The sequence below is a fragment of the Scyliorhinus canicula genome, chromosome 1 (assembly GCF_902713615.1).
Source record: "Scyliorhinus canicula chromosome 1, sScyCan1.1, whole genome shotgun sequence".
NCBI classification, from domain to species: Eukaryota; Metazoa; Chordata; class Chondrichthyes; order Carcharhiniformes; family Scyliorhinidae; genus Scyliorhinus; species Scyliorhinus canicula.
In genome coordinates, this window is record NC_052146.1 from 3684668 (window position 1) to 3707661 (window position 22994).

Sequence of the window (22994 nt, forward strand, 5' to 3'; positions counted from 1 at the left end):
AGCATGGCCAATCCACCTAACCGGCACATCTTTGGACTGTGGGAGGAAACCGGAGCACCCGGAGGAAACCCACGCACACATGGGGAGGATGTGCAGACTCCGCACAGACAGTGACCCAAGCCGGAATCGAACCTGGGACCCTGGAGCTGTGAAGCAATTGCGCTATCCACCATGCTACCGTGCTGCCCTTTCAGGGGCTCTTTCAGAGGGTTGGTGTAAACTCGATGGGCTGAATGTAGGGATTTTATGTCAAATACTCCAGAGGCCAGGTCTGATCCAGAGGCCAGGCTGATCCAGAGGCCAGGCCTGATCCGGAGGCCAGGCCTGATCCGGAGGCCAGGTCTGATCCGGAGGCCAGGGCTGATCCGGAGGCCAGGCCTGATCCGGAGGCCAGGCCTGATCCGGAGGCCAGGCCTGATCCGGAGGCCAGGCCTGATCCGGAGGCCAGGCCTGATCCAGAGGCCAGGCTGATCCAGAGGCCAGGTCTGATCCAGAGGCCAGGGCTGATCCAGAGGCCAGGGCTGATCCAGAGGCCAGGGCTGATCCAGAGGCCAGGGCTGATCCAGAGGCCAGGGCTGACCCAGAGGCCAGAGCTGACCCAGAGGCCAGGGCTGACCCAGAGGCCAGGGCTGACCCAGAGGCCAGGGCTGACCCAGAGGCCAGGGCTGACCCAGAGGCCAGGGCTGACCCAGAGGCCAGGCCTGACCCAGAGGCCAGGCCTGATCCAGAGGCCAGGGCTGATCCAGAGGCCAGGCCTGATCCGGAGGCCAGGCCTGATCCGGAGGCCAGGCCTGATCCGGAGGCCAGGCCTGATCCAGAGGCCAGGCCTGATCCAGAGGCCAGGGCTGACCCAGAGGCCAGGGCTGACCCAGAGGCCAGGCCTGACCCAGAGGCCAGGCCTGATCCAGAGGCCAGGGCTGACCCAGAGGCCAGGGCTGACCCAGAGGCCAGGCCTGACCCAGAGGCCAGGCCTGATCCAGAGGCCAGGCCTGACCCAGAGTTGACTGTGACACCTCAATGCTAAAAATTAGATGAATAAAACCTGAGAATTCGGCTGTAAGTGTCACTTGGGATGGTTTGATATCATATCCAGAGTTTGGCCTTTGTTTCGTCTTTTAGACAATGACTCTATCAAGCAGCATAAAGATGAAGACTGACCTCAGAGAGCCGGCCCTGCCTTGGGCTGCTGGCTCTGGACCTGGACAGGAATGTAGGTTTGACAGAAAGTAGCTCTGGCTTCCCACCAGATATATGAAGGGGCCGAATATATTCGGAGATCACTGATCTGCTCCCAGAAGGACTTTCATTGCCTGAAAGCAGAACAAAAAGAAAAGATTGGTCCTCTGAGTGGCTGAACTGTCATCTCACTGATCCGCCATTACTGAAGGACACAGCACATCAATTGTGGTCTGAATCTGTATCTGTATTTTTAACGACAGTCATCTGAATAATTCTATGTACGCACACAAATGTAGTTCTAGACTAACTACAGCAGCTTATTCAGCAAGGTCAGTATTAAAATCGAGACTATTGCAGACAGGAGGATTAAATCTGTCCGATTTACCTTGTTGCTCTTTTACCATCTGTAGACAAGGTCACAATATGTCAATTATTTTTCATGTGCTACTTTTTCATTCATTCATTATATGAGGTTGTTGGCTAGACCAACATGTCTTGCCCATCCTCAATCGTCCTTGAGATGGTGGCTGCCTTCTTGAACCGCTGCAGTCCATGTGGCGTAGGTACACCCACAGTGCTGTTAGGGAGGAAGTTGCAGGATTTTGAGCCAGTGATAATGAAGGAACGGCGATATATTTCCAAGTCAGGGTGGTGAATGACTTTGGGCTGGGGGGGAACTTGCGAATAGAGGTGTTCCCATGAAACTGCTGCCCTTGACCATCAGGGTGGCATCGATCAGTCATCAACAGTGTAACTCACAATTAGGTTGGAATAATAATCATGTTATTGATTATGGAGATGAGGATGTACATTCGAATCAGAAGATGACCCTGAGCAGCCAATTTCTAATCTTGGTTGTGTTGTCACAGAAATCGCTGCGGGGAAAACAAAACAATATCCTTCGAGATTACCCTCGATCATCCTGGTACTGACAATGGTAATGGAGTTACTGACCAATCACAGGGGCAGCACGGTGGCACAGTGGTTAGCACTGCTGCCTCACAGCTCAAGGGTCCCAGGTTCGATTCCCGGCTTGGATCACTGTCTGTGCGGAGTCTGCACGTCCTCCCCGTGTCTGTGTGGGTTTCCTCCGGGTGCTCCCATAGTCCAAAGAAGTGCTGGTTAGGTGGATGGGCCATGCTAAATTGTCCCTTTATGTCTAAAAGGTTAGGTGGGGTTACTGGATAATGGGGATAGGGTGGGGGTGTGGGGGGCTCTTTAAGAGGGTCGGTGCAGACTCAATGGGCCGAATGGTCACCTCCTGCACTGTAGTGATTCTATCTCGATCTATGAGTCTACAACAGCGACAGACCTCCTGTGGGGAACAGCTTTGGGGACCAGGCCGCTCACCACAAATTACTCTCATGTTCCAATCCACAACTTTCTTTCTGAAGCAAATCCATCCAATTTATACTTGAATGAATCAGGACTCTCCGCTTTCTCTGTCTTCGTGGACAGCCTGTTCAATAAAGCAACCATTGGCTCACGGAGATATCCTTACCCAAGATTTGTTTTGAGTGCAGACGGTGCCCTCTGCTGGTAACCTTGTGAACAGGGTGAATAGCAGGGCATGGCTGGGATTAACCAGTCCCTTCAGAATCAGGAAAAGAGCAATCACATCACCTCTCAACCTTCAGGGAGAACAGGCTCCAATTTAGACAATTTCTCTTCAGTTTCCAATCTCTCCGTTAATCCTGTTTATTTACTTCCCCATCTTTTCAATAACTGCAATGTGTGGAGTCAGGATACTCAATGGTGGTGTTTACATTCTCCCTGAGTTACCAAATCTTCACCACCATCAACAGCCCCCCCCCACAGTGTGACTGGGATAGATCCATTGCCAGGTAACCTCCATCAACAGCCCCCCCCCCACAGTGTGACTGGGATAGATCCATCGCCAGGTAACCTCCATCAACAGCCCCCCCACAGTGTGACTGGGATAGATCCATCGCCAGGTAACCTCCATCAACAGCCCCCCCCCACAGTGTGACTGGGATAGATCCATCGCCAGGTAACCTCCATCAACAGCCCCCCCCACAGTGTCACTGGGATAGATCCATCGCCAGGTAACCTCCATCAACAGCCCCCCCACAGTGTGACTGGGATAGATCCATCGCCAGGTAACCTCCATCAACAGCCCCCCCCACAGTGTGACTGGGATAGATCCATCGGCAGGTAACCTCCGTCAACAGCCCCCCCCCCCCACAGTGTGACTGGGATAGATCCATCGCCAGGTAACCTCCATCAACAGCCCCCCCCACAGTGTGACTGGGATAGATCCATCGCCAGGTAACCTCCATCAACAGCCCCCCCCACAGTGTGACTGGGATAGATCCATCGCCAGGAAACCTCCATCAACAGCCCCTCCCACAGTGTCACTGGGATAGATCCATCGCCAGGTAACCTCCACCAACAGCCCCTCCCACAGTGTGACTGGGATAGATCCATCGCCAGATAACCTCCACCAACAGCCCCCCTCACAGTGTGACTGGGATAGATCCATCGCCAGGTAACCTCCACCAACAGCCCCCCCCCACAGTGTGACTGGGATAGATCCATCGCCAGGTAACCTCCATCAACAGCCCCCCCCACAGTGTCACTGGGATCGATCCATCGCCAGGTAACCTCCATCAACAGCCCCCCCCCCACAGTGTGACTGGGATAGATCCATCGCCAGGTAACCTCCATCAACAGCCCCCCCCACAGTGTGACTGGGATAGATCCATCGCCAGGTAACCTCCACCAACAGCCCCCCCCACTGTGTGACTGGGATAGATCCATCGCCAGGTAACCTCCATCAACAGCCCCCCCCACAGTGTGACTGGGATAGATCCATCGCCAGGTAACCTCCGTCAACAGCCCCCCCCCCCCCCCCACTGTGTGACTGGGATAGATCCATCGCCAGGTAACGTCCACCAACAGCCCCCCCCACTGTGTGACTGGGATAGATCCATCGCCAGGTAACCTCCATCAACAGCCCCCCCACAGTGTGACTGGGATAGATCCATCGCCAGGTAACCTCCGTCAACAGCCCCCCCCCCCCACTGTGTGACTGGGATAGATCCATCGCCAGGTAACCTCCATCAACAGCCCCCCCACAGTGTGACTGGGATAGATCCATCGCCAGGTAACCTCCCTCAACAGCCCCCCCCCCCTCCACAGTGTGACTGGGATAGATCCATCGCCAGGTAACCTCCATCAACAGCCCCACCCACAGTGTGACTGGGATAGATCCATCGCCAGGTAACCTCCATCAACAGCCCCCCCCACAGTGTCACTGGGATAGATCCATCGCCAGGTAACCTCCATCAACAGCCCCCCCCACAGTGTGACTGGGATAGATCCATCGCCAGGTAACCTCCATCAACAGCCCCCCCCACAGTGTGACTGGGATAGATCCATCGCCAGGTAACCTCCATCAACAGCCCCCCCCACAGTGTCACTGGGATAGATCCATCGCCAGGTAACCTCCACCAACAGCCCCCCCCACAGTGTGACTGGGATAGATCCATCGCCAGGTAACCTCCATCAACAGCCCCCCCCCACAGTGTGGCTGGGATAGATCCATCGCCAGGTAACCTCCACCAACAGCCCCCCCACAGTGTGACTGGGATAGATCCATCGCCAGGTAACCTCCACCAACAGCCCCCCCCACAGTGTCACTAGGATAGATCCATCGCCAGGTAACCTCCATCAACAGCCCCCCCCCCCACAGTGTCACTGGGATAGATCCATCGCCAGGTAACCTCCATCAACAGCCCCCACCACAGTGTGACTGGGATAGATCCATCGCCAGGAAACCTCCATCAACAGCCCCTCCCACAGTGTGACTGGGATAGATCCATCGCCAGGTAACCTCCATCAACAGCCCCCACCACAGTGTGACTGGGATAGATCCATCGCCAGGTAACCTCCATCAACAGCCCCCCCCACAGTGTGGCTGGGATAGATCCATCGCCAGGTAACCTCCATCAACAGCCCCTCCCCCACAGTGTGACTGGGATAGATCCATCGCCAGGTAACCTCCATCAACAGCCCCCCCCACAGTGTGACTGGGATAGATCCATCGCCAGGTAACCTCCATCAACAGCCCCCCCACAGTGTGACTGGGATAGATCCATCGCCAGGTAACCTCCATCAACAGCCCCCCCCCCACAGTGTGACTGGGATAGATCCATCGCCAGGTAACCTCCATCACGGTAGCATTGTGGATAGCACAACTGCTTCACAGCTCCAGAGTCCCAGGTTCGATTTCCCGCTGGGTCACTGTCTGTGCGGAGTCTGCACGTTCTCCCCGTGTGTGCGTGGGTTTCCTCCGGGTGCTCCGGTTTCCTCCCACAGTCCAAAGATGTGCAGGTTAGGTGGATTGGCCATGCTAAATCGCCCATAGTGTCTAAAGTTGCCCTTGGGTGGGGTTACTGGGTTATGGGGATAGGGTGGAGGTGTTGACCTTGGGTAGGGTGCTCTTTCCAAGAGCCGGTGCAGACTCAATGGGCCGAATGGCCTCCTTCTGCACTGTAAATTCTATGATAATCACTGAGTTCATTGATACCTCTAAATCTCCCAGAGTAACTGTGCAAAGAAGCCAAACTAGACCTGAATAAAACAATTAGAATCACTTAGCCTCAACAACCACTTGCATTTATATAGCGCCTTAAAACACAGCAAAAGATCAGAAGGTGAGCTTCGCTGGAACTGAATCATGAGAGAAATGGCAGTGAGCTACAAGGGGAGATATTGGGACTGGCCCCCAAACGTTTGGGCAAAGTGGCAGGTTGTAAAGAGGGTTTTAAAGGAGGTGAGAGAGGGTGAAAGACGGAGGAGTTTGGGGAGGAATTTCAGAGCTTGAGGTCCAGGCAGCTGGAGGCACAGCCCCGAGCGGTGAAGTGATTAAAAAGGGGGACGCCCCCCCAAAAGGGCCAGAGTAAGAGAATCACAGTTTGTCACCTTCTGTTCGGCTTTCTTCAAAGAATAACAAAGCAGTGGATGTTTCTTATCCGCACTCTTTCATGAGGAGAGAAGCACTGAATTTGAAGTTGTCATGGATTTTAGTGATACAGGAATTGAAGGGATAATGCGAGGGTCTCAAACCCCACCAGCCGGCTCGATTTACCCTCCTTGTTTAATTCTTCAACCCAGAAGCTTTAAGTTTGAAGATGAATAAGATCGATCATATTGACGGTTGCTTCCAGCAATCTCAGCACTGCAAAGAGGCACATTCATTCTCGTGCTATCGCTGACATTGAACAGAACACTGACATCCTCCTCCAGCAGCAGATTCCGCTCTGTGTCTGCTTCGGAAAAGCCTTTCGGAAATGAAATACATTCCCTGCAAAAAACGATCCAACCGATAAGAACGTTCACACTGACACAGTCAACAATGATCGGCTTGGACACAGAACCCTTTTCCTGAAGACAGCAAGGATCTGGATTTCTGATCAAGGGCGATGGCTGATTCCCAGCATTATTCCCGGCCAGGGAGCTGGTCCTTCCGGGATCTGGTCCTGTGTTTGAGGGAGAACCATTTTCCGATGTTGGGGGTTGGGGGGGGGGGGGGGGAGTGTTGCTCTGAGCAGTTTTTCTGCAGCTGCATCAATGGGGAAATCTGAGAATTTCAGTCCGATTCTCCAATTTCTCTTTGTGATCTAATCCCTGATAAAGACCCTCTCCCACCTGGGAAATGGCTTATCTGATCTGTGAGTCGCACCAGGGAAATTATAGCTGCTTCGAGATATAATTTCCCATGGCCCAGCCCACCCAGCCCTGGTTTAATCTTTGGGTGCTGACAACTCCATCTCACTTTAATGAAATGAAATGAAATGAAAATCGCTTATTGTCACAAGTCGGCTTCAAATGAAGTTACTGTGAAAAGCCCCTAGTCGCCACATTCCGGCGCCTGTTCGGGGAGGCTGGTACGGGAATTGAACCGTGCTGCTGGCCTGCCTTGGTCTGCATTCAAAGCCAGCGATTTAGCCCAGTGTGCTAAACCAGCCCCGAAAAACGTAGCTGCCCGTCCTTTAGAACATTCCACTGTCGTTGTTAAAATTACAGAAGGGGACCATTCGGCCCATCCTTCCTTTGTAAGAGCTGACCAATTAATCTAATTCCCCCTGCTCTTCCCTCAGCACCCTACATATTCATTATTCTCAAACATTTATCCGATTCCTTTTTCAATATTGAATGTGCTTCCTCCAGGAAACGCTACAGCTGGCTGCATAATTCCCATCCCTTCCTTTGCTTACTCACCTTCCTGCCAATGGAAAGTTTTTCCATTATTTAATCCAGCAGAACTCTGTCTAATTTGGAACACCTTCATTAAATCTCCACTAAACCTTTGTTGCTCGAAGGAGAACAATCCCAACTATTTCAGCCTCTCACATCCGGGTACTCAAAGAACAAAGAACCATGGGGCTGGTTTAGCACACTGGGCTAAATCGCTGGCTTTGAAAGCAGACCAAGGCAGGCCAGCAGCACGGTTCGATTCCCCTACCAGCCTCCCCGAACAGGTGCCGGAATGTGGCGACTAGGGGCTTTTCACAGTAACTTCATTTGAAGCCTACTTGTGACAATAAGCGATTTTCATTTCATTTCAAGAACAAAGAAAAGTACAGCACAGGAACAGGCCCTTCGGCCCTCCAAGCCCGTGCCGACCATGCTGCCCGTCTAACCTAAAACCTTCTACACTTCCTGGGTCCATTTCCCTCTATTCCCATCCTATTCATGTATTTGTCAAGATGCCCTTAAATGTCACTATCGTCCCTGCTTCCACCACCTCCTCCGGCAGCGAGTTCCAGGCACCCACTACCCTCTGTGTAAAAAACCTGCCTCGTACATCTCCTCTAAACCTTGCCCCTCGCACCTTAAACCTATGCCCCCTAGTAATTGACCCCTCTACTCTGGGGAAAAGCCTCTGACTATCCGCTCTGTCTATGCACTTATAATTTTGTAGACCTCTATCAGGTCGCCCCTCAACCTCCGTCGTTCCAGTGAGAACAAACCGAGTTTATTCAGCCGCTCCTCATAGCTAATGCCCTCCATACCAGGCAACATCCTGGTAAATATGAAATGAAATGAAATGAAATGAAAATGGCTTATTGTCACGAGTAGGCTTCAATGAAGTTACTGTGAAAAGCCCCTAGTCGCCACATTCCGGCGCCTGTTCGGGGAGACTGGTACGGGAATTGAACCGTGCTGCTGGTCTGACTTGGTCTGCTTTCAAAGCCAGCAATTTAGCCCTGTGCTAAACAGCAGGGCCGGCTCAAGGTACCGGCAACTCGGGCAGTCGCCCGGGGCGCCATGTGCTAGGGGGCGCCATCAAGGAGTGCGGGTCCCGCGCATGCGCAGTTGGGCCGGTGCCAACCAGCGCATGCGCGGTGGCCGCCCTCCCTCAGGCCGCCCCGCACAAACATGGCAGATGGATCCAGGCTCGCCGGTGGTCACTCCGCCCCCCCCCCCCCCCGGCCCCGCCTCCCCCGGCCCCCCCCCCCCCGAAGGGCGCCGAAGTTCAGCTTGCCCGGGGCGCCAGCAACCCTAGGGCCGGCGCTGCTAAACAGCCCCTTCTGCAGCCAAATATCTTCTGCGTCCTCTCTAAAGCCTCCACATCCTTCTCCCAGTGACCTGTAGGCCTGTACACCTCAATCTCTCTGACTGTCAATACTCCTTTTCATCAATCTGCTCTGCGCCCTCTCCAAGACCTGACTATTCACGCACCCACCTCCAAGTCGGAACGTTGTGGGTTCGAGTCCCATCCCAGAGACAGGAGCACAGATTCCAAGCTGATTCTCCCACTGCAGTGCTGAGGAAGGGGCTGGTTTAGCTCACTCTGCTAAATCGCTGGCTTTTAAAGCAGACCAAGCAGGCCAGCAGCACGGTTCGATTCCCGTACCAACCTCCCCGGACAGGCGCCGGAATGTGGCGACTAGGGGCTTTTCACAGTAACTTCATTGAAGCCTACCCGTGACAATAAGCGATTTTCATTTTTCATTTTCATTTTCATTTCATTTCATTTCACCGTCTGAGGTATCGTGAGATGTTAAACTGAGCCGTACGCACTGCTTGACAAATTTTCCCAGGGTCTTGGGGCAAGTTTCCTCTCTCTGTCATCAACCAAAAAAATCAAACTGGTTGGTTGCTCACCAGTTGTTTGGGAAATGTCCCCAGACCTTCCAGAATATCACCCACTTCATCCCGAGAACGTTTACATTACGGGCGTAATTTGAGTGCTGACACGTGGCGGGTGGCATGTGCTTGGGGCAAACAGGTAACTTTGAGCCTATGGGCTGGCATTCCACTCTCCTTACCCCAATGCCCCTCGGAACAGGCGGGCAGACAGGAGGTAGGCACGGTAGCACAGTGGTTAGCACTGCTGCCTCACAGCGCCAGGGTCCCAGGTTCAATTCTGGCCGTGGGTCACTGTCTGTGCGGAGCCTGCACGTTCTCCCCGTGTCTGCGTGGGTTTCCTCCGGGTGCTCCGGTTTCCTCCCACAGTCCAAAGGTGTGCGGGTTCGGTGGATTGGCCATGATAAATTGCCCGTAGTGTCCAGGGATGGATTTGGATTTGATTTATTGTCAAGAAAGCAGATGGAATGCTTGCCTTCATTGGACGGGGCATCGAGTATAAAAACTGGCAAATCATGCTGCAGTTGTATAGAAACTTGGTAAGGCCGCACTTGGAATATCGTGCACAATTCTGGTCGCCACACTACCAGAAGGATGTGGAGGCTTTGGAGAGGGTGCAGAGGAGGTTTACCTGGATGTTGCCTGGTATGGAGGGTGTTAGCTATGAGGAGAGGCTGAATAGAAAGACGGAGGTTGAGGAGTAACCTGATAGAGGTCTACAGGATTATGAGGGGCATGGATAGAGTGGATGGGCAGTCACTCTTTCCCAGGGTGGGGGGGTCAGTCACAAGGGGGCAGGTTTAAGGTCCGTGGGGCAAAGTTTAGAGGAGATGTACAAGGCAAGTTTTTTACACAGAGGTAAGCGGGTGCCTGGAACTCGCTGCCGGAGGAGGTGGTGGAAGCAGATGTATTAACGGCATTCAAAAGGCATCTCGACAAACACATGGATAGGATGGGTATAGAGGGATACGGCACAAGGAAGTGCTGAGGGTTTGGCCAAGGCTGGTATTATGACCGGTACAGGCTTGGAGGGCCGAAGGGCCTGTTCCTGTGCTGTATTGTTCTTTGTTCTTTGTACTGAGGTACAGTGAAAAGTATTGTTCTGCGTACAGTCCAGACAGATCATTCCATACATGAAAAGAACATAGGACCTACGATAAAATACACAATGTAAATACAGAGTCACAGGTGAAGCATACGGAGTGTAGTACTGCTCAGTAGAGAAGATGTGTGCAGAGCGCAGTTCAGTCCATAAGAGGGATGTTTAGGAGTCTGGTGACAGCGGGGAAGAAGCTGTTTTTGAGTCTGTTTGTGCGTATTCTCAGACTTCTGTATCTCCTGCCCGATGGAAGAAGTTGGAAGAGTGAGTAAGCCGGGTGGGAGGGGTCTTTGATTATGCTGCCCGCTTTCCCCAGGCAGCGGGAGGTGTAGATGGAGTCAATGGATGGGAGGCAGGTTCATGTGATGGACTGGGCGGTGTTCACAACTCTCTGAAGGTTCTTGTGGTCCTGGGCCGAGCAGTTGCCATACCAGGCTGTGATGCAGCCAGATAGGATGCTTTCTATGGTGCATCTGTAAAAGTTGGTAAGAGTTAACGTGGACATGCCGAATTTTCTTAGTTTCCTGAGGAAGTATAGGTGCTGTTGTGCTTTCTTGGTGGGAGCATTGACGTGGGTGGACCAGGACAGATTTTTGGTGATGTGCACCCCTAGGAATTTGAAGCTGTCAACAATCTCCACCTCGGCCCCGTTGATGCTGACAGGGGTGTGTACAGTACTTTGCTTCCTGAAGTCGATGACCAGCTCTTTAGTTTTGCTGGCATTGAGGGAGAGATTGTTGTCGTTACGCCACTCCACTAGGTTCTCTATCTCCCTCCTGTATTCTGACTCGTCGTTATTCGAGGTCTGACTCACTACGGCCGTGTCGTCAGCAAAGACGTACAGTTTAGGCGGGATTACAGGAAGGGCGGGGGGAGTGGGTGCTCTTTTCGAGAGTCGGTGTAGAAATGGACCCCTTCGGCACTGTAGGGATTCTATGGAGGTGTAAAACTGGGCATTTTGCAGCAATGCCCTGTGTGAGGAAAACTGAGATAGTTTTATGTGATTATATTTGTATTGTTAAATATTAGAAATAAGGTACAGATTGAAGTGGGTTTAATTTAGTTAAATTCATGCGAGACAAAGGTGCTTGTATGTGTGGGGATTTGATCAATTCAAACAGTGCTTATACTGTGCTTAGAGAGTGTAACGGCGTAAAAACATAAACAAGCTCACTAAGCATAAAGGGCACCTTTAGGGTAGGAAAGATTTTTGAGTTTAGTTTTTGCTGGATCCATAGCAGTTGGAGAAAGCTGTAGAGAGAGTGGAGAGAAAGGGCGGTTCACCAGCTCGGCTAGTATCAGTTGGTTATAGGCTAGAGAGGGAACACATCTCTCAGCTTTGCTAGAAGAAAAGCCATATCATGGAGCAATGGTTAAGGAAACAAGCGCAGAGATCTGATGAGCAGCTAGTTAAGGAAACTGGAGAAATGAAGATAAGTTTCCATGATGTAAGAGGTTAAAGCTACTCGAACAGAGAACTGTTTAGTAAAGGCAGACAGAGCTGAGAATAAGGCGGAGAAGCCAGAAAGATATCTGAACCGATCGTCAGCTTTGTGGGATTTTATTACAGCCAGTGGAATGTGAGTTGAAATAACTGTGGAAATCGGTGTGTGGATCGGGGAATTTGGATGAACGCAGTTCAAGGACAGGGATAGGGCCTAGGTCGGGTTCTCTTTCAGAGAGTCAGTGCAAGCTCAATGGGCCAAATGGCCTCATTCTGCACTGTAGGAATTCTACGGATTCGATGAAGAAAACCTGAAAGATTAGGTGAAGAACCTGGAGTGGATTCCTTGTGAAAAGTGGTGCGGGAATTTTGTTTGAAAGAAGATTTTAAAGCCTAATTTTTTGGGAGTGGATGTTGGTAACATCTGGGGGGATTGTGAGAGAATTCTACAGAAGATTGGTTGAGTGGCATCAGCCATTTGGTTTCAGAGTGGGGTGTTACCTTTGAAAATTGTACACGTTCGTGAAGCAAAAAGAGGATCAAAGAGGTATTGTATTATCATCAAACTTGTCATGTTTAATAAATAATTTTTTCTTTTTGATAAAACTAATTGGCAATCCTGTGCCTGTTCCTCCAAATGTTCTCTTACGGTCTTTTGAGCCAAGGGTCCAGTTTGGAAACTTCCCGTAGAGTAGCCACACCAACTGGGATAGTAATACCTGCCCACCTCTTACTAACACCAACTGGGATGGTAATACCTGCCCACCTCTTACTAACACCAACTGGGATGGTAATACCTGCCCGCCTCTTACTAACACCAACTGGGATGGTAATACCTGCCCACCTCTTACTAACACCAACTGGGATGGTAATACCTGCCCACCTCTTACTAACACCAACTGGGATGGTAATACCTGCCCGCCTCTTACTAACACCAACTGGGATGGTAATACCTGCCCACCTCTTACTAACACCAACTGGGATGGTAATACCTGCCCGCCTCTTACTAACACCAACTGGGATGGTAATACCTGCCCACCTCTTACTAAAACCAACTGGGATGGTAATACCTGCCCACCTCTTACTAACACCAACTGGGATGGTAATACCTGCCCGCCTCTTACTAACGGCAACTGGGATGGTAATACCTGCCCACCTCTTACTAACCCCAACTGGGATGGTAATACCTGCCCGCCTCTTACTAACGGCAACTGGGATGGTAATACCTGCCCGCCTCTTACCAACACCAGCTGGGATTTTACCTGCAGTGAGGGTACCAGGCGACCCGGATTACTCACCCCTCCTCATGCCACCGGAGGGATTATACTTGTAATGGTGGGTGCTAGGATCAAATGTCCAAGCGGGCAGGGGTGGGGGAGGTAGCAATGAGGGATGGGGGCTATTCTCTGTCTGGACACCCTGTGTCCAATGAAGGCTCCCCAAAAGCTTTTCTCCTTCCCCTCGCTGCCCGTGCCCACCTTCAGTCCTGACGTTCCCCCCCCCCCCCCCCCCCCCCCCCACCCTCCCGCCATTCCTTTGCCTGGGCTTGTCAGCCTGGCCTCTGGGGAAACCCTGAGGTCCAGGGCCTTGTCCTTTTGACCAGCTGCTCTCGGAGGCAGATGTGGGGGGGGGGCTTGAGGGGGTGGGGGTGGGGGGTTTGGGTGGTGATGGGGTGCCCCAGAGGCTGTAAATATCTGCAGTCCCTGCAAAGCGGAGACAGACTCGTTCCTGGAACTGAAGGGCGGAGCTTCCCGAGCCCCCTGCCTCCCCGTGGAACATTATCCAGTGGCCGCCATTGGCCGGTGGTGGGGTATTGTGATTCTGCAGATGTCTAGGGGCTTTTGTACACCTGGTACCCTCTGCTGGCCGGAGACTGCGCCACCCCCGGGGGGGGGAGTCACCATCAACGGGATTGTAAGATCCCTCCGGCGGGAAGGGTTTCAGCTGGGTAGTGGGCTGGTAAACGGGACCACCACCCTCCACATGTCTGCGTCTGTCGTCGGTGTGTTGACAGAGATTGATCACTGTGATTGGCCAATAACTCCAGTATCATTTGTGAACGTGAATTCCAACAGTCCCATTGGTGGATGAAGAAAGGCCGTTGCTGACCCAGTTTGCCTTTTGCTATCCTGTAGCCACATGGTATAACACCTTTGAAAACCTCGGGACATCCCAAAGTCCTTTGCCCCCACTGGTTGCTGCGGTATTGTGGGAAATGCAGCAGCCATTTTGTGCACAGCGCAATCCCACAAACTGTGATATAATAATGACCAGATAATCTGGGCTCTTTCCCAGTGACCTTGATTGAAGGAATTAGCACCGGCGTAGGCCCCCCCCCCCCCCCCACGATGGACAATGTGTCAAATATTAACCTGGATGGTGAGATGTTGAACCGGGCCTAACTGTTGACCATCCCTCACACATTATACTCTGAGAGGGTGAGAGTGTCACAAGGCCTCAAGCCCCACCCCAGCCCCATTGACAAGCGGTGTCGGCGTTTCCTCAACGACAGCCGTCCCCTGTCGGGAAGATGTAATAATCATCAAAGGGCTGCTCGAAATGATTGGAGATTGACAATCAATCTCAGTGCATTGTAAATATACCGGCAGTTTAACCTTTCCTACCTTTGGCGAGGGGTGACGCCAGTCCGTTGATCAGCTGCGACTGGGACTTGCTGGGTGAGTCTGGACTCTCGCTCAGTGAGGCAGGGCAGCCGAGGAGGTCAATCTTACCAGCAGTCTGACGAAACGTCTCCAGCTCCTTGGAGAGGAGATTGAACTGTTCGCCTTGATTTCGACATTTCTCCTCTAACTCTCGCACTTTGGCCTGCACAGGATACACACACACACACACACACACACAGGTCTTTCAGTGTTCCTCATACAACTAGATCACAGCAGACTGCCCACCAGCCACATGAACAGAGCTCAGCATCTATCGTTCCTTTTACATCATTTTATTTAAGTTAAAGCGGTAAATGGACTGTTTCGTTTCTCCCTCAAGCTGGTAGTTCGGGTTGACTGTTGATGATCAAATGATGACTTTCAAACAGTTTTATAATCAGAGCCCCTGACACACTTACAGCCTCAACATCACATCTAGGCCGAGAAATGTAATCCTGTCCAAAAATCAGCATTGCTGGGATGATGGGGACATATGGAGCCCACCATGGGAGGTATCGTATAGGGACAAGGGGAGAGATGTCTGAGGAGGCACTGACACGGAGGGGAGGGGCAGGGGTGGTAGGGGTTGGGCTGATGGGGAGGACCATGGATCGCAAGAGGAGGAGCTGGTGGAGGTTTTGGCAGACATAGAACATAGAACAGTACAGCACAGAACAGGCCCTTCGGCCCTCGATGTTGTGCCGAGCCATGATCACCCTACTCAAACCCACATATCCACCCTATACCCGTAACCCAACATCCCCCCTTAACCTTACTTTCATTAGGACACTACGGGCAATTTAGCATGGCCAATCCACCTAACCCGCACATCTTTGGACTGTGGGAGGAAACCGGAGCACCCGGAGGAAACCCACGCACACACGGGGAGGACGTGCAGACTCCGCACAGACAGTGACCCAGCCGGGAATCGAACCTGGGACCCTGGAGCTGTGAAGCATTTATGCTAACCACCATGCTACCTTGCTGCACAAAGTGAGAAGAGTCAAATGTGATCAGAGACCTCCAGAGGACGAGCCCTTTAGAGAGTGCTGTGGCTGGGTCTTTGCTGCCAATAGCACTGTGACGTGCTGAGCGGGTTCATCACAGGGAACCAGGTACTGGGGCGACTTCCCCAAAAGTGTCCTCAATCCAGCACAGGACCCTTACTGCATTATCAGAATGAGCTGTCTGAATACTTCTAGCTGAGCCCTGGAGGTCAATGGGTCTGACACTGACCCAATATGTTGGGCGTACAATCACCCACCATGCTAATCTCTCACACTTGACAATCCAGAGGGACACAATCCAATTCCCAGATACATCTGGATATTTTTCCATGTGCTTCTTACAGCATCAATAGGAACACACATAGAAGGGGCAGCACGGTGGCACAGTGATTAGCATTGCTGCCTACGGCGCTGAGGACCCGGGTTCGAATCCCGGCCCTGGGTCACTGTCCGTGTGGAGTTTGCGCATTCTCCCCGTGTATGCGTGGGTTTCGCCCCCACAACCCAAAGATGTGCAGGGTAGGTGGATTGACCACGCTAAATTGCGCCTTAATTGGAAAAAATAATTGGGTACACTAAATTTTAAAAAAAGGGAACACACATAGAAACGGATCAACATTTTATTAATCTGATGTAACAAAATGTCTCTGATTCAATCCAATCCAATCCAAAATGGAAATAATTTAGGTTTTGATAGAATCTGCAAACATCTTTTCTCTCAATTACTTGTAGTTTAACAGCTATAATATAATAGAAAGTATTTTTTGCTTTGTTAAGTTATTCATATTTACACTTAATATGGGGAAGAAAATTAACAAACTGCACCCCCTCCCAATCAATGTGCGATCGGACCTTGTTATTTGAGTTTAGGGAAGATTCCTGGCTAAGATTAGGCTATGTGGTCACACTTTAGTGCGGGCTGACATACATTGAAGTTTGTGAATCGAGAGACACTGCAACTGTCTACAGGCTGGTTAATACACAACATGCTACTGGGAAAAGCAAGAACAATGCATAGATCGGCCACCTGTGTCCGATCCCCACAAGGTACAGTTACCCTAATTTCCAGATTGACCATACATCTTTAAAAATCGAGAACCAACAGTGGTGGGGGGTTTAAATGATATACAAATAATTGGCTAGACTCCTTGAAATGGTCATGGTTAAACTTAACTGTTAAATTTTTATTGGAATAAATGTTGAGCCTATTTGAGTCAAGCCCCAGTCAGAGAGAGCTGAAGTTAAAATTCTTGGTTGGAGCTGCGTCCTCCCTTAGGACAGGAGTATGAGAGAGTTGGGATTGAGCAAACGAGATGACAGCTTTATCTGACTTTGAGACGTGGAAAGTACCGTGAGTCAGTGGTCACACAGTCCAAAATCACTCTGTGTCCAGAGGCCAGATCCTCGTCTAGAAATGAGGTGCAATTCATTTCGGTAAAAAAAATGTAAGTTGGACAGGGTACAAACTGTTTGACTATTTTAAAAGTTGGTTTTAACTATTTGCTTCGCAGCATGGAGTTAATGTTACACTAATAAAGTTGCCTGTTCAGTCTGAGCAATGCTTTAGAGAAAGTGAACATTAACACTGTGATGCAGTCTCTCCACACCCCCTCCATGTTTTTTCAGTTTGAGAATTGTAAGTTTAGGTTCTGGACTTGTGGCTGGGAGCTGACCCAACTAAGAAAGAACAGACTGAGGAACAAATCTGACTACTTCTGATCTTGATTTATCCTTTGATAAATGACCAGTGGCTCCCCATGTTGATCCAAGGTGAGGAAGTGTTTGGAGAGTAGGGGGGCAATCGCAACAGGCGGAGGCCTTTGGGCCCCTCGAGTCTGTTCTGCCATTTACTTCGATCTCCAGCTCACCTCAATTTACCCACCTTCGTTGCAAGTCCCTTGATATCCCCATTGAAAATCCATTCACCTTAGTCTTGAAAGGACGATGAGATCCAAAAGAATTCATTTGAAATCACAGATTCTCTCCTCCGTTATATGTAATCATTCGATTTCATATCATTTTTATACTTAAAAACAAAACTAAGAGCAAGCTGCAAGACAGGAAACGGAGGCTCCACAGGAAACAAGCCTCGAGTACACACCATTCATTATAACTGTGGGCAAGAGGAAGGGGATCCCTCACTTTCAAATTCGGGTTGAATTAGATCTGGTCCAATAACTGGCCAATCAACCTGAAGGTGACACTTGGAATGGATTGGACTCGGAGTTCCTAACTCTCCAGGGTTGGCCTGGAGTGTCGAGGAAGATCTCTGGATAGGGCTGAGGGCAGCACCCTGGAGAAAATCATCAATAAATGGTGTATTTTTAATTATCTTGAACACTTTCCTACATTAATTATGTTCCCAGGAGACTCAAGGGTGGTGCCAAAGGATAGGAGAAATACGCATGTTACACCCTCGTTGAAAGAAAGGGGGCCAGGATTCTCCGCCCCGCTGCACCCCCCCCCCCCCCCCCCCCCCTCCCCCGGTCCCACCGGGATTCTCCGTCCCACCAGCCGACCAATGGGGGTTTCCCATTGCCCCGCACCGTCGGGAAATCCCCGGGCGTGGGAGCGCTGCCGGCGCGACAGAGAATCCGGCCAGCGGAGAATCCAGCCCAGGGTGTGGACAAGCCCAGCAACGACAGGCCAATCAGATTAATCCTCGTGGTGGGCAAGGTTTAGAAATGATGACCCAGAACAACAGTAATAGTCACTTTGGGCAAAAGTGGGTTAATTAAAGGAAGATTGGTTCAGGACAAATTGTGCTTTGTTGCCGTTGGTGAGGGCTGTTGCTGTGGTGTGTATGGACATCCAAAAGACATTTGCTAAAGTGCCACACAACAGACTTGTGAGCAAAGTTAGAATTCTTATAACAAATGAGGCAGATACAAAACTCACCGAGGAAACAAAGAGCAGAGGTGAACTGTTGTTTTCCAGACAGGAGGAAGGTTTACAGAGGAGTATAGGAAAGCTAATACAATGTTATTGTTTATTGGGAGGGGAATTGATTACAGGAGTAGGCAGGTTCTGCTTCCGTTGTACGGACATTGGTGAGACCACATCTGGAGTATTGTGTACAGTGTTGGTCTCCTGATTTAAGGAAGGATTATTGGAAGCAATTCAGAGAAGGTTTACTAGGCCACCAGGAATGGGCAGGTTGGCTTGTGAGAAAAAGTTGACCAGGCTGGACCTGTATCCATTGGAAGAGTACACAGCGATTGATTGAAACATAAACGATCCTGAGGGGTATTGACAGGGTGGAAGTGGGGAGGATTTTTCCTCTTGTTGGAGAATCGAGAATTAAGGGTCACTGATTTTTTTAATATAATTTTAGTGTGCCCAATTAATTTTTTCCATTAAGGTGCATTTTAGCGCGGCCAATCCACCTAGCCTGCACATCTTTGGGTTGTGGGGGCAAAACCCACGCAGACACGGGGAGAATGTGCAAACTCCACACGGGCAGTGACCCAGAGCCGGGATCGAACATAGAACATAGAACATAGAACAGTACAGCACAGAACAGGCCCTTCGGCCCTCAATGTTGTGCCGAGCCATGATCACCCTACTCAAACCCACGTAGCCACCATATACCCGTACCCCCCCCACATTAACCTTACTTTTTTTATTAGGACACTACGGGCAATTTAGCATGGCCAATCCACCTAACCCGCACATCTTTGGACTGTGGGAGGAAACCGGAGCACCCGGAGGAAACCCACGCACACAGGGGGAGGACGTGCAGACTCCACACGTGCAGTGACCCAGCCGGGAATCGAACCTGGGACCTCGGCGCCGTGAGGCAGCAGTGCTAACCCACTGCACCACCGTGCTACCCTGCTGCCCTAGGGTCACTGTTTAACAATAAGGGGTCACTCATTTAAGACGGAGATGAGAAGTTTTTTTCTCTCAGAAAGTAGCGAGTCGCTGAAACTTCCTCAAAAGGCAGCAGAAGCAGAATCTTTGAATACTTTTCAGGCTGAGCTAGATATATTCTTGAGAAGCAAAGGGAGGTGAAAGGTTATCGGGGGTCGGCAGGAATGTGAGATTGGGGATAAAATCAGATCAAACATGATCTTATTGAATGGGGGAGCAGGCTCGAGGGGCCGAGTGGCCTACTCCTGTTCCTAATTCGTATGTACGTATGTCCCACAGGCTCGGTGTTAGGAACCCTGCTCTTCTTGATATACATTAATGACCTGTGGTTAGCACTGTTGCTTCACAGCCCCAGGGTCCCAGGTTCGATTCTCGGCTGGGTCACTGTCTGTGTGGAGTCTGCACGTCCTCCCCCCGTGTGCGTGGGTTTCCTCCGGGTGCTCCGGTTTCCTCCCACAGTCCAAAGACGTGCAGGTTGGGTGGATTAGCCATGCTAAATTGCCCTTAGTGTTCAAAAAGGATAGGTGGGGTGATTGGGTTACGGGGATAGGGTGGAGGCGTGGGCTTAGGTAAGGAGCTCTTTCAAAGGGGCGGTGCAGACTAGATGGGTCGAATGACCTCCTTCTGCACTGTAAATTCTATAACCTAGACCTTGGAGTGAGTACAGGGCACAATTTCAAAATGTGTGGATGATGTGAAACATGAATCTATTATGAACCACGTGGATGGCGTGGCTACGTTGGTGGAATGGGGGCAAGTGGTAGATTTAATTCCGGGAAATATGAAGTGATTCAATTCAGAGAGACAATATAAAATAAAAGGGACAATGCCATTGCAGGAACAGAGGTACTTGGGTGTAAATTGTTGAAGATGACGGGATAGGATGAGAGAGAAGCTGATAAAGAATACAGTATCGTGGGTACGATTCTCCCAAATGGAGCCCAAGTGTTCGCGTTGTCGTGAACACCGCCACGTTTCACAACGGCGAGAACCAGGCCCGGGTACGATCTATTCGGTTCCCCACAGGGGGCCAGCACGGCGCTGGAGCGTTTCACGCCGCTCCAGCCTCCTTTCCCGGCGCCAAATGGGCGCCACGCCAACCTACGCCTGCGCGGGGGACTTCGATAGCGCGCCGGCCCTGACTCAACATGGCGTCGGTGTTCAGGGGCCGGCCGCGTAGGCCCGGGGGGGGGGGGGGGGGGGGGGGGGGGGGGAGAGGCCGGCCCGCCAATCGATGGGCACCAATCACAGGCCAGACCCCATCGGAGGCCCCATCTCCCGGTGAAGGAGCCCCCCACACAAGCCGTCCCACGACCGTTCCTGCAGAGTTCGCTCCGGCAGCGACCAGGGGTGAACGGTGCCGGTGGGACACTGTCGTATCGGCACGGCCACTCGGCCCATCCGAGCCGGAGAATCGCCGCCAGCACAAATGGCGCCGATTCTCTGCACCTTGGAGAATCACCCCCCCCCTCCCCTCCCCCCCCCCCCCCCCCCCCCCCCACCCCTACCGTTGTTTTACCTATCGAGCACAAAAGCAAGGAAATTGTTTTCAATCTGCTTCAACTGCAGTGCTGCCCCCTGGCTGCCCCCTGACCTCCCCCTGGCTGCCCCCTGGACCTCCCCCTGACCGCCCCCTGACCTCCCCCTGGCTGCCCCCTGACATCCCCCTGACCTCCCCCGGACCTCCCCCTGACCTCCCCCGACCGCCCCCTGACCGCCCCCTGGACCTCCCCCTGGCCGCCCCCTGACCGCCCCCTGGACCTCCCCCTGACCGCCCCCTGGCCACCCGCTAGCCACCCCCCGACCACCCCCCGACCACCCCCTGGCTGCCCCCTGGCCGCCCCCTGGCCGCCCCCTGGCCGCCCCCTGGCCGCCCCCTGGCCGCCCCCTGGCCGCCCCCTGGCTGACCCCAGGCCGCTCCCTCGCCGCCCCCTTTCTGCTCCCTCGCCGCCCCCTGGACAGACCTTGGTGGCCGCACACTTTAGGAAGACTGAGGAGGCACTAGAAAAGGTGCAGAAAATATTCACAAGAATGGTTCCAGGGATGAAGAACTTTGGTTACAAAGATGGATTGGAGAATCTGGGACTGTTTTCCTTGGAGGAGAAGGCTGAGAAAAGATTTGGTTGAGGTGTTTAAAATCATGAAGGGGCTGGACAGAGTAGACAGGGAGAAATTGTTCCCATTGGTGGAAGGACGGAGATCCAGAGAGCACGGATTGAAGGTCATTGGGAAAAGAAGCAATGAAGACACGAGAAAAAACGTCGACACAGCAAGTGGTTAGGGTCTGGAATGTACTGTCTGTGAGTGTGGTGGAGGCAGATTCACACAGCGAGTGGTTAGGGTCTGGAATGTACTGTCTGTGAGTGTGGTGGAGGCAGATTCACACAGCGAGTGGTTAGGATCTGGAATGTACTGTGTGAGTGTGGTGGAGGCAGATTCACACAGCGAATGGTTAGGATCTGGAATGTACTGTCTGTGAGTGTGGTGGAGACAGGGTCACACAGTGAGTGGTTAGGATCTGGAATGTACTGTCTGTGAGTGTGGTGGAGACAGATTCACACAGCGAGTGGTTAGGATCTGGAATGTACTGTCTGTGAGTGTGGTGGAGGCAGATTCACACAGCGAGTGGTTAGGATCTGGAATGTACTGTCTGTGAGTGTGGTGGAGACAGATTCACACAGCGAGTGGTTAGGATCGGGAATGTACTGTCTGTGAGTGTGGTGGGGGCAGATTCACACAGCGAGTGGTTAGGATCTGGAATGTACTGTCTGTGAGTGTGGTGGAGGCAGATTCACACAGCGAGTGGTTAGGGTCTGGAATGTACTCTCTGTGAGTGTGGTGGAGGCAGATTCACACAGCGAGTGGTTAGGATCTGGAATGTACTGTCTGTGAGTGTGGTGGAGACAGATTCACACAGCGAGTGGTTAGGATCGGGAATGTACTGTCTGTGAGTGTGGTGGGGGCAGATTCACACAGCGAATGGTTAGGATCTGGAATGTACTGTCTGTGAGTGTGGTGGAGGCAGATTCACACAGCGAGTGGTTAGGGTCTGGAATGTACTCTCTGTGAGTGTGGTGGAGGCAGATTCACACAGCGAGTGGTTAGGATCTGGAATGTACTGTCTGTGAGTGTGGTGGAGGCAGATTCACACAGCGAGTGGTTAGGGTCTGGAATGTACTCTCTGTGAGTGTGGTGGAGGCAGATTCACACAGCGAGTGGTTAGGATCTGGAATGTACTGTCTGTGAGTGTGGTGGGGACAGATTCACACAGCGAGTGGTTAGGATCTGGAATGTACTGTCTGTGAGTGTGGTGAAGGCAGATTCACACAGCGAGTGGTTAGGATTTGGAATGTACTGTCTGTGAGTGTGGTGGAGGCAGATTCACACAGCGAGTGGTTAGGGTCTGGAATGTACTGTCTGTGAGTGTGGTGGAGACAGATTCACACAGCGAGTGGTTAGGATCTGGAATGTACTGTCTGTGAGTGTGGTGGAGGCAGATTCACACAGCGAGTGGTTAGGATCTGGAATGTACTGTCTGTGAGTGTGGTGAAGGCAGATTCACACAGCGAGTGGTTAGGATTTGGAATGTACTGTCTGTGAGTGTGGTGGAG

At 51.8% G+C, this 22994-nt stretch overlaps 1 protein-coding gene across 1 annotated transcript in view; it reads right to left on the minus strand.

Moving 5' to 3' along the window:
• rimbp2 (RIMS binding protein 2) overlaps positions 1-22994 on the minus strand; it is a 458956-nt gene that overhangs the window by 120822 nt on the left and 315140 nt on the right. Inside the window, exons 7-8 of the mRNA XM_038817813.1 lie at positions 14465-14666; positions 1159-1310 (exon numbers count right to left, since the gene is read on the minus strand). Coding sequence (XP_038673741.1) covers positions 1159-1310; positions 14465-14666 — 354 coding nt within the window. The remainder of the gene's footprint in view (positions 1-1158; positions 1311-14464; positions 14667-22994) is intronic.